The sequence below is a fragment of the Pygocentrus nattereri genome, chromosome 30 (assembly GCF_015220715.1).
Source record: "Pygocentrus nattereri isolate fPygNat1 chromosome 30, fPygNat1.pri, whole genome shotgun sequence".
Lineage (NCBI taxonomy): Eukaryota > Metazoa > Chordata > Actinopteri > Characiformes > Serrasalmidae > Pygocentrus > Pygocentrus nattereri.
In genome coordinates this window covers 18,721,285-18,735,395 of record NC_051240.1, presented here as the reverse complement: position 1 = coordinate 18,735,395, position 14,111 = coordinate 18,721,285, and the positions used below count along the sequence as shown (strand labels likewise).

Below are 14,111 nucleotides of genomic sequence, written 5' to 3'. Positions count from 1 at the left end.
TGATAAAATGGACAATGAGCTGAGAAGGTTAATGTTGTGCCTGATCCGTGTCTATTTTACTTTTTTTGGTAATTTAACTATGATGGTGTTTAGTGTTCAAAACTAGTTCAGCTTAAATTCCAGTGCTATAGTTTAAACAGGGCGCTACACAGGAATTTGAACCCCTGCCACGCCATAAATAATTATCAGAAATGATATAAAGCAGGTTATAGGCTAGATTTCTGGCAAACTGATATCGGTTGGGCTGGCTGTCTGTGCCTATTTGCTGTTTTAAAACAGAAAACTGTCGCATTATGTAGGCTGTGCTTCCAAAAGTTTTAAAAAATCACAACACTTAAAGTAATAGCACTGTGTTGTAACACTGTATATTTACCAAAAGGGAAAAAATAAACCCTTTTGAAGAGGACGTAACACTAAATCTAGATCAATGGTTCTTAATCTTGGTCTTAAGAGTTCTACAGTCCTGCATGTTGTATTGTTTTTCATGCTCTACCACCCACTTCAAACTCGAACATCCACTTCACATCAGGAAAGCCTTGCTCATTAGCTCATTAGGTGCATCAGGTGTACTGGGAGCAGAGGAAACGTGCAGGGCACTGGTGCTCCAGGACCAGGACTAAGAGCCACTGATCTCGATGTTTTTCTTTCTTTAATTAACCACAAACACTTGATGGTAATGTGATGATCTAGGTGAGGAAGCGGTCAGGGAGCAAAAGTTTGTGTGGGTTTTTTTTTTTTATGTGAGGCACCAGATGACAGTGAGTGCAGCCACTATGCCGTTGAGAATGGCCATGCTGTAGCCCATGTGAAAGGAGTGGCCTGTCATTTTCCTGCAAAACAAACACAAAGACACACGGTTAGTTAGTGAAACCAAGAGGCATGTCTCACACGTCTTTACCTCTCAAAAGAGCTGCTGCATTGCAAGTCATCTGAGCTAAATGTACAGAGCTAAGCAGTCAAACAGAACTCGTTTACTCAGTAAGGCTGCTGTACTGCCTTGTGTCTGAGTGCAGTGTATGAGGTTAACCTACTGTTCTTCAGGGGACATTTAGGCTTCACCATCTGAATTTACATGACCAAATTGTAAGGCAAATTATTCAATTGAAATTTTTTTGGTAAAAGTTCTCACATTAGCAGAAAATGTGTTTTATGACCTACACATGTTGCTATCTGCTTACAGTTTACTGCTGAAAGCCAAAAATCTTAGACGCTCTTTGTATTATTTTATAAATATCATTTTTACAGAGCAGATCACTGCAGAGACGCCACCTGTTTACAACTTGAGTTCAGCTTCTTTTATTATAAGGGTTTAATATTACTCATCTGCACTCACTGACCACTTTATTAGGTACAGCTAGTAAAAGGTTGGACCCCCTTTTGCCTTCAGAACTGTCTTAATTCTTCATGGCAGACTTTCAACAAGGTGTTGGAAACGTTCCTCAGAGATTCTGGTTGGTTATTTGAGTTCCTGTTGCCTTTCTATCATCTGGAACCAGTCTGCCCATTCTCCTCTGACCTCTCACATCAACAAGGCATTTTCATCCACACAACTGACCGCTCACTGGATGTTTCCTCTTTTTCGGACCGTTCTCTGTAAACTCTAGAGATGGTTGTGTGTGAAAATCCCAGCAGATCAGCAGTTTCTGAAATACTCAGACCAGCCCGTCTGGCTCCAACAACCACGCCACGTTCAAAGCCCCTTAAATCCCCTTTCTTCTCCATTCTGATGCTCAGTCTGCACTTCAGCAAGTCGTCTTGACCACCTCTACAGGCCTAAATGCAGTGAGCTGCGGCCGTGTGATTGGCTGATTAGCTATTTGAGTTAACAAGTAATTGAACAGGTGTACCTAGGTGTACCCAATAAAGTGGCCAGTGAGTGTATATGACTGGAAAGAAGAAGTTACAGCTCTCATATGACACTCACCCTTAGGAAGTAGCTTATGAAATATGGAAGTTATGAAGAATATGACAAATTGCATTTTGGACCCACCGGTGGTCTCAAGAAGTTGAAGATGTTAAACGGCTAAAAAGAATAAACTGAACTCATTCCAGGAAACATGGATCGTATCAATCTTTTCAGCTGACTCTAACATGACTGGAATATAAGCGTGCGGCTTTAGGATGTGTTCAGTGGCCCATAAAACCCCCGAGTAGAAGCTCATAAAAACACCATTATGAAGCATCCCATTGTCCCATGATACCGCTTTGAGTCTTGATAATGGGCAATCTGGCTAATGCTTTTAGAGGAGCAGGCCACACTGTCGATGGCAGTCTATTAGATCTTTAGTCTGGATACTAGTGCTATGATCAAAGGCTCTCTCTAATGTGCTTTCCTTTTTGTTCAATTTAGTTGTCTCCTGTTCCCAATCCTTGTGTCCCTGCATCACTTGGCAGCACTAACATCCTGGGAAGGTTAAGGTTGCACACACACACAAAAAAAACCTACATTAACAAAATTAAACTAAACTACAGACAATTCAATTACTGATTAATTAAATTCTACCAATTTATCACATTTTTGACCCAATTGTTAAGATGTAAAAATAAAAGTAATTGAGTGTTTGTGTGAAACACAATTATACGACATGCTAACGAATATATTGCCGGATGCCTGAGACAGACTTTTACAGTAGTTCTGATACAAGCTTTTGGGTTGAAATGTAGTAATCAAAGAGATGAATGCAGGGCACTGTAAGGAAATGGTACCCAAAAAACTTTTGATTACTTTACCACCACTAACATGACAAAAAAAAAAAAACATTACTCTATAAAAAAGTGATACTCTTTTTATAAGGACTGAACAGTGGAAAATTTTGAAATAATATCCTTTAAGCTTTTTTTTTTTTTTTTAAATATACTTTACGGCCAAATGTTTGGGGACACCCCTCCTAACCACTGACTTCAATGACACTCCTTGCTAACAGGTAAATAAAATCAAGCACACAGCCATGCAATCACCATAGAATATATCATAAAATGCTTTCCTTGCCACAAGTCAGTTAAATAAATCTCAACCATCCTCTGTTGCTTTACTCACTACTAAGTTCCAAGCTGCCTCTGAAAGCAACATCAGCACAATAATTGTGCATTGGGAGCTTCGTGAAATACGATTCCATAGTCGAGCAGCTGCACATGGAGTAAAACACACCTCAGCAGTGAAAACTTGAGTGACCACTGGAGTGATCAATCACGCTTCACTATCTGGCACGATCTGGATGAATCAGGGTTTGGTAGACGCTAGGAGAAAGCTACCCAACACTGCACAGTGCCCACAGTAAAGTTTGGTGAAGGAGGGATAATGGTCTGGAGCTGCTTTGCAGGCTTGGCCCCATATCTCCTGTGAAGGGTAATGTTAATGCTACACCATGAAGACATTTTATATTATTATATGCTTACGACTATGTGGCAAGTGTGGTGAAGGCTATTTCTTGTTCCAGCATGACTGTGTCCCTGTGCACACAGCCAAGTCTATAAAGACATGTTTTGACAGGCGTGGTGTGAAGGATTTTCCAGTGGTCTGCACAGAACCTGACCTCAACCCCACTGAACACATTTGGGATGAATTGAAACGTCGACTGTGAGTCAGGCCTTCTTGCCCAACATCAGTGCCTGACCTCGCAAATGATCTGGGCATAAATTCCAACAGACATACTCCAAAACCTTGCAGAAAGCCATCCCTAAAGAGTGGTGGCTGTAAACTCCATACTAATGCCTACTGAATATCATGTAGGTCTGATGGTCAGGTGTTCACATACCATATACTGTATCTCTGAAGTAAAGTGTTTTAATTCACTCTGTATCATGCGACATATAGACACTGAGCTGACAACTGTTTGACATTTGCAGTTCATACACAATAATGAATTCAGTTATATGTGTAGTTTGCTGGCCTTTTAATTCTGGACCAGAAGTAGGAACCTCTGAATTAGAGAAACAGACCAGAAAATAAATAAATAAATAAATAAAAATCACACTATTTGTAGGGTCCTTGATCTTGTTGATCTACCAGCGATGCAGCAATGCCAAATGTCTCACCACAGTCCCCTGGAAATGAGTCTGAATGTGTTCCTCCAGATCTTCAGGGAACAGATGGCACACGGCATAAATTGCCATGTCTTTGACGATCTACCAACATAAAGAAACCCAATACCCTGAAAAAAATACTATAGCATGTCTGCATGAAGAAAGGAATGGCCAAGGAGGACCACAGTCTGCTTCAGTCATTTCAGGACAACTCCTACGGTTTGGGCTATTTTCTGCACAGTGCACACGATCTGCGCCAGGGCACATGAATAGCAAAGCAAGAAGTCGTGGCCATCTGAAAGGCTAAATGCCTAATTAGAAAATGAAAAAAGCATGGGTCACTGCCTATCTGGAATGGCCAGGACTGTACCTAATGCATGCCTCGAATGCCTCTATTTCTGTTTTGGTCAGCCTAAGGATATTTTCAGTGCTAAACAGCCATACAGTCCAAAGTACCCTCTCAAATTCACTGTTACAGATCTGTGCTATTTCCAAGAACAAGCCATGCTCTGATAACGACCTATCCGACTTTTTTTTATGTATTTGACACCAAGCAAACAAATAAAAAATGAATTCACGAACAAACAGTGGATAAATGGCAGCCTTGACTGGGAACACTACCCCAAGTGGTAGTAGACTATTAGTATAGAGAATCAAGGTCTTACATGATGAAATCAAAACCATTTTGCTCTAAATGATTCACTAAAGGAAAACCCAAAAGTTAATTAAATGTACATGTTCAACATTAGCCTCATTTACATGCAGCCTAAAAATCCATTAATAATCTGACTAATAGATCCACTGGAATAGAACATGTCCATATAAACACCTCAACTGGAGTAGACTAGTCTGACTGAGGACATTCGGAATACAATTTCTGTCTAACTGAACGAGGTGGATAATCCTGTGAATAATCTGTTAAATAGAAGAATAATAACTGTGTAAAACACCTGTATCCGATCACATTTCCAATCAGAACGTGTAAGAATGTTCTGCATGTGCGTCACGTCATAGTTAAAGTTTATACAGTTCAGCACGTTGGAGCAGAAACTGGTCTGAAGAGGAGACGAAGTTTATGCTCTGATCTTTACAAGACGGCGGTGGGACGGACGTCCAGCTTGTGTGTCTTAGAACGCGACGATTTCCTCTCGCCGCTTCCTTTATAAGTACATGTGAAGTACGTTTTTCTGAGGCTGACATATTAAAGCAATCCAAAACACGAGAGCGCCAACTGAAAACTCATCACACTCAGGCTGGACCTCAGGTGATGTTCGCTGTCATGGTAACGTTCTCCGCGCCTGCAGGTCATTTTCGAGCAGAATGCTTGTAGTTTGCATGTAAACAAAGATTTTCCATCAGTTTATTGAATAGAATGTACATAAACACCTCGGTCTGAATCCGTAATCAGAATGTATTCAAATTGGCAAAAATCTTTGCATGTAAACATTAAGCCATTAATACTGCAGCATGCACACGTCAGAAGACAGAAGGGAGATTCCTACTGAACCACAGTGAAAGAGAAGTGGTTTCTATGGAAACAAAGTCATAGAGTTATTAAAATCTAATATCCCTGCTCTAAGACAATGAAAGAGTCAACTGTTTGAGCAGCTGCATAATAAGGCACTACACATGTAACTGCTATAAAACCAGTGAGGCCGAAACAAACTGATATTCCAACCCTGATCGTATAAACGGCGTTTGTGCCAAAAAGAGCCCCCTCACTCTTCACCAAGCTGAATGGTCTGATCTGAGCTCAGCACAGCACCCTCTACAGCCCTGTGCTGAGACTTCAGATTTTTAAATGGCACACTGCTGTACTGGGACATCTGGGTGGATGCATGTTGAAGTGAGAGAACAGGCCAACATGTTGAGGGTCAGTCGATAGGCACCCATCCGGCAGGCAGCGGATCGATAGGGCGTTATTGCTCTGAGCCGCAACCGAAGGCTGAGTTGGGCCAGACATAAGAGGAGAGCAGTGGTGTGTGATTAGATAACTACCTCACATGGCGATGGACTGACCCCCCTCCCAGTTAATCACAACCCCCCCCCCAGACATGATCAATGATGTTCTACAGCCAATCAGATGTTCAACAGCCAATCAGGAACAGACTTCAACAAAGCAGAGAACATATTTCTTCCCACATGAGAGCATGTCCCTGATCTCTAGACCGTTGATGTGTTGCATGTTGACACTACAATTACCGTTACAACACACAATCATGAGGGCAAAACCCCATCGTTGACTTGGGTTGCGTCCTTGAACGTGCTTAACCTGTTAAAACACAGGCTTACTAAAAATAATAAGGAAATATACAGAAATTCACAAAAAAGTTAGAGACTTTCATTTCCAGTCAACACGGCCATGAAATAACTGTTCATTTATCGGCACCTAGAAACAGAAACGTGCACCAAACTAAATGTTATATCAAATTTTCGTTGCTCGCCCTTTTTTACTTTTCTAAAGACTTGTGTTCAATTTTTCAAAGAACTCTACAGGGGTATTTAGGTTCACTGTCTTCTTCTTTCCCCTAATTTAAATAATCAAATCCACATTCAACGATGACACCTTTTGGTCCGGTTAGTCCATTGGCCTAAATAATATATAATACATTTATGAGACAATGACAGCAGGGCCCTTTTTTTCTCTATATCGATAAACTTTTAATTTTGGGAACTCTTATTTCGTCACTTATTTTCCTTTGGTGGCTTTTCACTTTTGCACAGTAGTGTAGGGAGTTTTATATGTGAAGGACATAAAAACTGAAAACATTCAGGCCTTTAGAATTTCAGAAGGTAAAACATTCATTAAACTAACGTTTCCTTTTACTAATTAAACCAGGCTGAGCCCATATAAACAGGTCCAATCCAAAAAGTGCCCCCTGTTACAGAAAACACTCAAGACAAACGGATGGTCATAAATTCTTCATGAAACCTCAGCTGAACCAGTCGTACCGCAGTCTGACTCAGGGAACGGCCTGTCATCCTTGTTTATCGTAAAATGGATGTTTCTCCTAAATCAGAGAAAACAGCAACACCAAGAGCACCTCAACCTCTAACCCACAGCATGTTAAAGAGCTCAGGCTACAGGGCAGAACAGTTTGGCATGGCAGGCATGTGGTTTTACACTGAAGTGGAAAGGTTAACGTAGCTAATATGTAATGAGAGCACGGACCACCACAGGGATAGTATCACACAGAGGGGACGCTTAAATGCACACACTTGCCTGAGTGTTAAGTAATTAGTTAAGCAATCTCAGATAGTCTTGTTCATGTGGTATCAGAGCTTGCATTATGGGGCAGTCATGGGCCGGAGATTAGGGAGCCGGCCTTGTGAACGGAAGGTCGCCGGTTCGATCCCCTCAGCTGACAGTATGTGACTAAAGTGCCCTTGAGCAAGACCCCCAACCCCCTAACCTGTGGATAGGGCAAGTGTGCTCACTGCCCCCTAGTGTGTGTTTACTAGTGTGCATGTATGTGGGTGTTTCACTGCACAGATGGGTTAAAACACAGTAGTCTAATGGTTCTGAATTCTGTTCTATTTTAAGGAACCCATGCTTAATATGTACTGCCACATGGTGGTAAAAGGGGTCTTATTAACCAGACATATGCTGTGTTTAGATGCAAAGATTTTTGCCAATCAGATTGAATACATTCCGATTACAGATCAAGACTGAGGCGTTTATTGGCACTCAATTCAACAATTTGATGGGAAACCTTCGTTTACAAGCTCACTATAACTAATCCAATGCAAAATGACGCACATGCATGGAGAACCACTTAGAGTAAACGTTACCATGACAACAAACATCACATGAGTCCAGTCAGAGTGGGACCAGCTTCCAGTTGGCACGCTTAAGTGTACCTCACATGTCCTTATTAAAGAAGGCCGAGAGGAAGACGTCGTGCTCTGAGACACATAAGCTGGACGTCCGTCCCACCGCCGTCTTTTAAAGATCAGAGCGTGAACTTCGTCTCCTCCGCAGACCAGTTTCTGCTCCGCCGTGTTGAGCCGTATAAACTTTTACCACAGCCGGTTTATAGAATTTCTCTGCTTTAGCTGGGACAAACGCACATGTGCAGAACGTACTTACACGTTCCGGTAGGAATGTAATCAGATTCAGGCGTTTACGCGGCTATTATTCTTCTATTTAATGGATTATTTACAGCTTTACCCACCTCACTCAGACAAATTGCATTCCGCCTGAGGTGTTCACATGGACATATTTTATTGCAATATAGCTATTAGTCGGATTATTATTTTTATTATATAAAAATTTACATTTATTTCATGCAGTTACTGAATAATTTGCCTTATGATTTGGTCACGTAAATTCAGACAGACAAACTAAAATATACTCTGGAGTGTAAGAGGTTAAATTTCCTTTCACTATTCCCTAATAGTGGTGCTTAAAGGTTTCCGCTAGCGAAATCGTCATACACCCTTACATTCTGTCTTAACAACCGAATATCCCTAAATAATCTATCAAACATTACATTAAATTCCTTAGCTGTCATATCTTTTATTAAATATATTAAATATATTAAGATAAGAAATCCTAGTTTGCTGGACAGCTTGAGAAGCTGAAGATATGTCTGAGTTTCTGAGATGTTTGGAGACTGCACCTGAGCAAGTTCTTCATGACAGCCAGATTCCTAAGTGATTAAAACAATGTAAAGGGTACAGGTATGACCAGGTTAGGCATAAAGCTAGTGAGCTGGAAGACGACCTTGACCGCTGCACTGTTAGCCAGCAAATACCGATTCTGGTACATTTCCACATCTCGTTGTATCAAAACTACATAAATGCTTTAGTGCATGTAGAGCAAAAATAATGTCTTTAGAATAAGTCAAATGTACATAAAACATATAGATACAAGATATTTATTTCTCAGTTAACAATGTGCGTGCAGACTGGGAGCTGTGGAAGCATTAGCCTATCCAGCCTTCGGGACACCAGCCATGATTGACGTTTTTTTTTCCAGAATAAATGAATAATTGTTAGGCACCATGCCGTAATCCAACATGCATTTTTGTTAAAAAGATTTAATTTTAAGCTTGGAGATCAGCTTTACTCTGGTGTGCTACATCCACAGAGTTATGGACATAAACCTCAGTCACTGTAGTAAACCCCACAGTGTTTTCCCTTAGCTAGGAGAAATATCTGAGCCATTTTATGCAACACCCTTAAAGAATTCCCTTTGGAAAGGGAAAACCCTCCCTTAGGCTTCATAATTAAGGGAAAACCTCAAGAGGTTTTATGCAACCGGGTAACTTGCCATAACTGACAGAACCATCTGCACTGATCCAGACTAGTGGCCTAGTTAAAGTCCTGACCTGAACCCCAGTGAAATTACGTGGAGGGCCCTGACTCGCATCTCTTCCAACTACAGGGGAATCGCGTGCCACCAAAAAGACAAATAAGCAGTTGAACCGGGACTCTGAGATGTGCAAGAAACACTTAACCCTCATTTAACATGCCATTAAGCATCATGCCTGACTAAGCACAAAGCTCAGCACTCAACGCGAGCATCACTTGACCCTTTTACATTTGACAGGAGCGCTGAAATATGTTCTTGTTTACTGGCTGAATTATGACAGATAGAGAAAGGCCAGGGTTGAATGGATGAAGAGGGAAAGTTGGAAGGAAGCTCTGAGAGTCCTGACGAGTGAGAACGAAAAGGACGTGTGCGGACAGCAGCGATGGTGCTCCGTGATGGCCCGCATCAATGTTGTCCTAGTTACAGCTGGACAAAATGTCCAGCAGGTCACGTCCCACTTTAACCTGTTCTGTCCCTGACACACAGTTCAGTCATGAGAAAGTATAAAGAGTGATAAAATCCTATAATATTCTTTGCCACACTGCCAGAAATGGTACAACTCACATTAATGGTGCTCCGATATATTTTAGTCATACCTTTTCTGAACACTGACAGGCACTCAGAGACATCATATCTCTGTTTTTGTTGTTTTTTCAGTTTTTGACAATCTGAAAACGCCTGTTGTCCTTTACATTGTATACATTTCATGATGAACGGACTAAAAGAAAGCCCAAAATGACTCGGGGGGGGGGGGGGGGGGCATTTTGGAGACATGAGGCTTTCTTCTGACAACAGCGATATGTAGTTCACTGTTGTTAATTTGGCAATTTATAGCATTAAAAAAAAAAAAAAAAGAAGATCAAAACGCAACAACATAAATTCCACAAAACCTGCACAGCTTTCTCACCCCTGATCTGTCCTTCCCCTTGCATTTACACCCTAGGAAAGGTTTTAGAGGTGTAAGTGGAATAGCTCAGCTATGTTTGATGGAGCTCGGAGCTTCACTAAATCCCACTAGCCCAATTTTGTGGAGATTTTGAATGTTCGGCTGGTTCCTTGTATTCTGGTAGCATGATGGAAACCAATTACAGGAAAATTGCTTTTCTGTTCCCGTTCCAGCCACCTGCGAGCTCCCGCTTGATGAGGTCCGACTGGCATGAAGAAACAAGACTAATGTCCTATTTTACTAGCTGACACGCAGCCTCTGAGCTTACAGCTAACAGCAAAATGAGAAAAATGGCTGAATAACTGCAAAAACAGAGGAACAGTCACAGTGGCATATTATAACACCCTCCACCAGTCCTTATCTCATGCTGTGCAGTGCCATCTCTTCTGGAAAAATGGAGTTACTCGCGCAGCTAGTCACAGATCAATGCCGACCAAGAGCGAACAAAACCAAATAAATTATGGACCAGGAGTGAAACAGGCAGACTTCCTTAACACATCACATCACTTTTTAATGGAACTGTTCAATTCGACCAGCCAGACTTTTTTCCACTGACTGCTGAAATGCACTGCTCTGTAATAGCAACATATACCAGCCTTGCTTGAAACGTGAATCTTTCCAAACTGTAATAACATCATTTTTATGGTGGTCAGTTCCACCTCTGCAGTGCTGCTCTGGTTCAACTCTGCTATAGGCGTGGATGACGTGTCTTCACACCAAGTATGATGATGCATCACTATACTCAAAATCAGTGAGCCAATGCTGCCGCCCCCTGATGACACTCTACTCGTTCCGCACTCATAAATACACATACACCGATCAGGCATAACCGTATGACCACCTCTTTGTTTCTACGCTCATTGTCCACTTTATCAGCTCCACTTACTGTATAGCTGCACTCTGTAGTTCTACAGTTACAGACTGTAGTCCATCTGTTTCTCTGATACTCTGTTACCCTGTTCTTCAGTGGTCAGGACCCCCATGGACCCTCACAGAGCATGTACTATTTGAGTGGTGGGTCATTCTCAGCGCTGCAGTAACACTGACATTGTGGTGGTGTGTTAGTGTGTGTTGCGCTGGTCTGAGTGGATCAGACACAGCAGTGCTGCTGGAGTTAACTCTAACGGCCTGAGTCAGTGGATCATAATGTTAAGGCTCAAGACACCCTCAATGTCCCCCTGTCAAAGATGGGATGTTAGTGGAGAACAATCATTAGCCTTGTAAGACTCTCAGTTGTGAAAGTGCTGTTCAATTCTGCCCCTCTCCATATTTTCTGGTAAAAACACAGCAGCCCAGCCCACCCAGTTTCCCTCAGAGCCCAACTTCCAAACTCAAACATTGCTGCCTTGCCCCTCTCGCACAGTACCACGAATCAGAGGCAAAGGCAATAAGCTGGCATGGATCTAGTGCAATGTCTCATTTGAATACTTAACTACTGTTTGTCAAAGTGGACTTCATGAAATTTACCGGAGTTTGGCAGGAGAAAGTGGGGTGGGAGGAAACATTCCAGGCTCAAATGAATCGAAGTAGGTAAGAGTCCAGGAGAAACTGCAACACAGCACTCCAGCCAAGGAGGACAGCACCAGCATACTCCAAAACCCTGGACACGGAGAGCAGAAGACACGGTGGAACACAGCATGCAAGCAACCTCAATGAGTAAATACACACGATAAGTGTGTTCGACCTACCTAGAAGTCTTATTTCTGCTCCATCTTCAGTGGTTATCTTCTCAGCTCGCAGATCTACAGAACAAAAGCGGCACATATAACTGAACACATACGCTGTTATAGCACCGCATAGTTCTTCAAGATTGCTTTAGTAAAGGGAACGGTTCTATTTGGAACTACGAGTTCTATCTAGAACCGTTACATGCTTAAATGGTTCGTTACATCTTCAGACTGACCGACAAGGTTTCGTATATGGTTCTATACAGAATCTTTCTGGAAATGGTTCAGCATAGCTTCTTCTATTGTTACCATGCCAAGCTTTTTGACAACAGAAGAACCTTTTTATGATGCTACATATAACCACTTTCAAAAAGGTTCTATACAGAGCCTCACAGAACCAATCTGAAGAACCGCTTCACTTTTATTTAGTAAACTGAATGACACAAAACTGCTTTCATAGTATAGATCTGGAAATGACTTTATTACAGGATTAAACAAGTAGTAAAGCAATTTCACTACTAACTATCATGTGTTAAGCACCCTACACTCTACCAATAAGAGTCCTTGGGCAAGACTCCTAACACTGCCTTTGCCTACCAGTGTAAAATGATCAAACCGTAAGTCGGATAAGGGTGTCAGTCAAATGCCATAAAGGTAAATGTAGATGCATTAGCAGCCCATTGTGACTGGTAGAAAACAATATAGAATCAGGGTTTGTGCATTGAGGTACATTTTGCTCCCATACACATGGGAGTGCGCACATGGTAGTTAGTTGGTAAAAACAGAGATAAAACAAGGAGCTGATAAGGTCACTGAACCTTTCGCCTCTGGGAGGACGTACGCTGAAATAGCAAAGGTGCATACCTTTCAAAACGATATATAGAAATGAGACAAGCACAGCGATAAAGGAGAAGATGACCAGGCAACAGAGCATCGAGCAGATACGGGCTGGCCACTGGGCATCTCTCCAGCACCGCTGCTGCGGAGACGCGAGTCGATACCGAGTCGTTTGCTTAACAGGGCTCTCATCTGAAGCCGCGTTCAGCGCGTCTCTGGCCCTGTTGGCATCGTTATCATCGTCTTCATCGCCCGAAAAGGCGTCCGGCGCTCGAAACACCCCCGTCATGCTCGTTTCTGTCTTTCTCAAGCTCAGAAAAGCGAAAGCGACTCACTCTTTCCCAACTTTCTACCGTACGCTAGTTACGTTAGCAGGCTAGCTAACAAGCTATCCCTAGCTAGCGTTAGCTTGTTTACTCTTCTCACTTTTCCCGAAGTTGAATTCCTAAACCGTTTCCAGCAGCGGCCCCAAATTGTTATTGAAACGTATTTCGTGGTTCACAAACGCGCGCACACACCTAACACCCGAACCGGGCGTGTTAGGACCGCGTAACGTTGCGAAACGGACGAAAGTTTCAAATTTCGACGCTTTTCAAAACACCGCGGTTCGTGCTTCCGCGAAGAAGCGCCGCCCATCGCGATTTCGTCCAATCCTAACGGTTCGCCGCCGCGCGTCAACCACACGATTGGACGAAATTGGTGTCAATCAAACGGAGTGCGTGAACGTGAAGTCGAATGCACGACTGTTTCGTCACAGGGCTGCTCGAATACACAAAGCCGGGATCTTGATTCCAAGCGATGGGAATCAGGGAATTCCGAGCAGTCCCAAAGCTTTCTCAATTCCAAAAAATAAAATAAATGAATAATCATCGATATATGGTGTCGTGACTGAAATAAATCAGTTTTGACAGACTAAATGAAGCCCTAAAGCAACTGTTTGAATTCCAGTCCCGAGGGTCCTTAACCCTGACCCTAACTTTTTAAGGTCACTCATTGCCCCGAATGAAGTTTTGAAACTTTTAAGCTTAATTAACCAAGTTTAAGTATAAATGACAAAAATTATACTGTTGCAGAAACTTGAGCTTTTATGCTTAAGTAACAAATACATTGTTTAATATATATATATATATATATATATATCTGCAATGGACTGGCGACCTGTCCAGGGTGTATCCTGCCTTCCGCCCGATGACCGCTGGGATAGGCTCCAGCACCCCCCCACGACACTGAGGGAGAAGCGGCTTAGAAAATTAATGGATGGATGGAGATTTATATTTATACATATATAATTCTCAAAGCTACTCCAGTCTGCTCTTATGTC

The 14,111-nt window shown here is 42.2% G+C and overlaps 1 protein-coding gene across 1 annotated transcript; it reads right to left on the bottom strand.

The window, feature by feature from the left end:
* Nucleotides 1-632: 632 nt before the first annotated feature.
* On the bottom strand, nucleotides 633-13,401 carry arl6ip6 (ADP-ribosylation factor-like 6 interacting protein 6). Its single transcript, XM_017724103.1, has 4 exons — nucleotides 12,818-13,401; nucleotides 11,975-12,028; nucleotides 11,754-11,886; nucleotides 633-830 (listed from the first exon to the last, which is right to left on the bottom strand). Exons 1-4 carry the CDS (start codon nucleotides 13,077-13,079, stop codon nucleotides 737-739), a joined length of 543 nt encoding a protein of 180 aa, XP_017579592.1. The 5' UTR covers nucleotides 13,080-13,401; the 3' UTR covers nucleotides 633-736.
* Nucleotides 13,402-14,111: the final 710 nt, after the last annotated feature.

Bases quoted from the DNA above. Each gene is read 5' to 3' on its own strand.
- arl6ip6 (XM_017724103.1), bottom strand. From the start codon at position 13,079: ATGACGGGGGTGTTTCGAGCGCCGGACGCCTTTTCGGGCGATGAAGAC. The intron at 12,029-12,817 runs GTATGCACCTTT...TTTGTTCTGTAG, and splicing joins TCTATATATCGTTTTGAAAG to ATCTGCGAGCTGAGAAGATA. The intron at 831-11,753 runs GTAAATTTCATG...TTTGTTTTGCAG, and splicing joins CTTTCTCCTGCCAAACTCCG to GAAAATGACAGGCCACTCCT.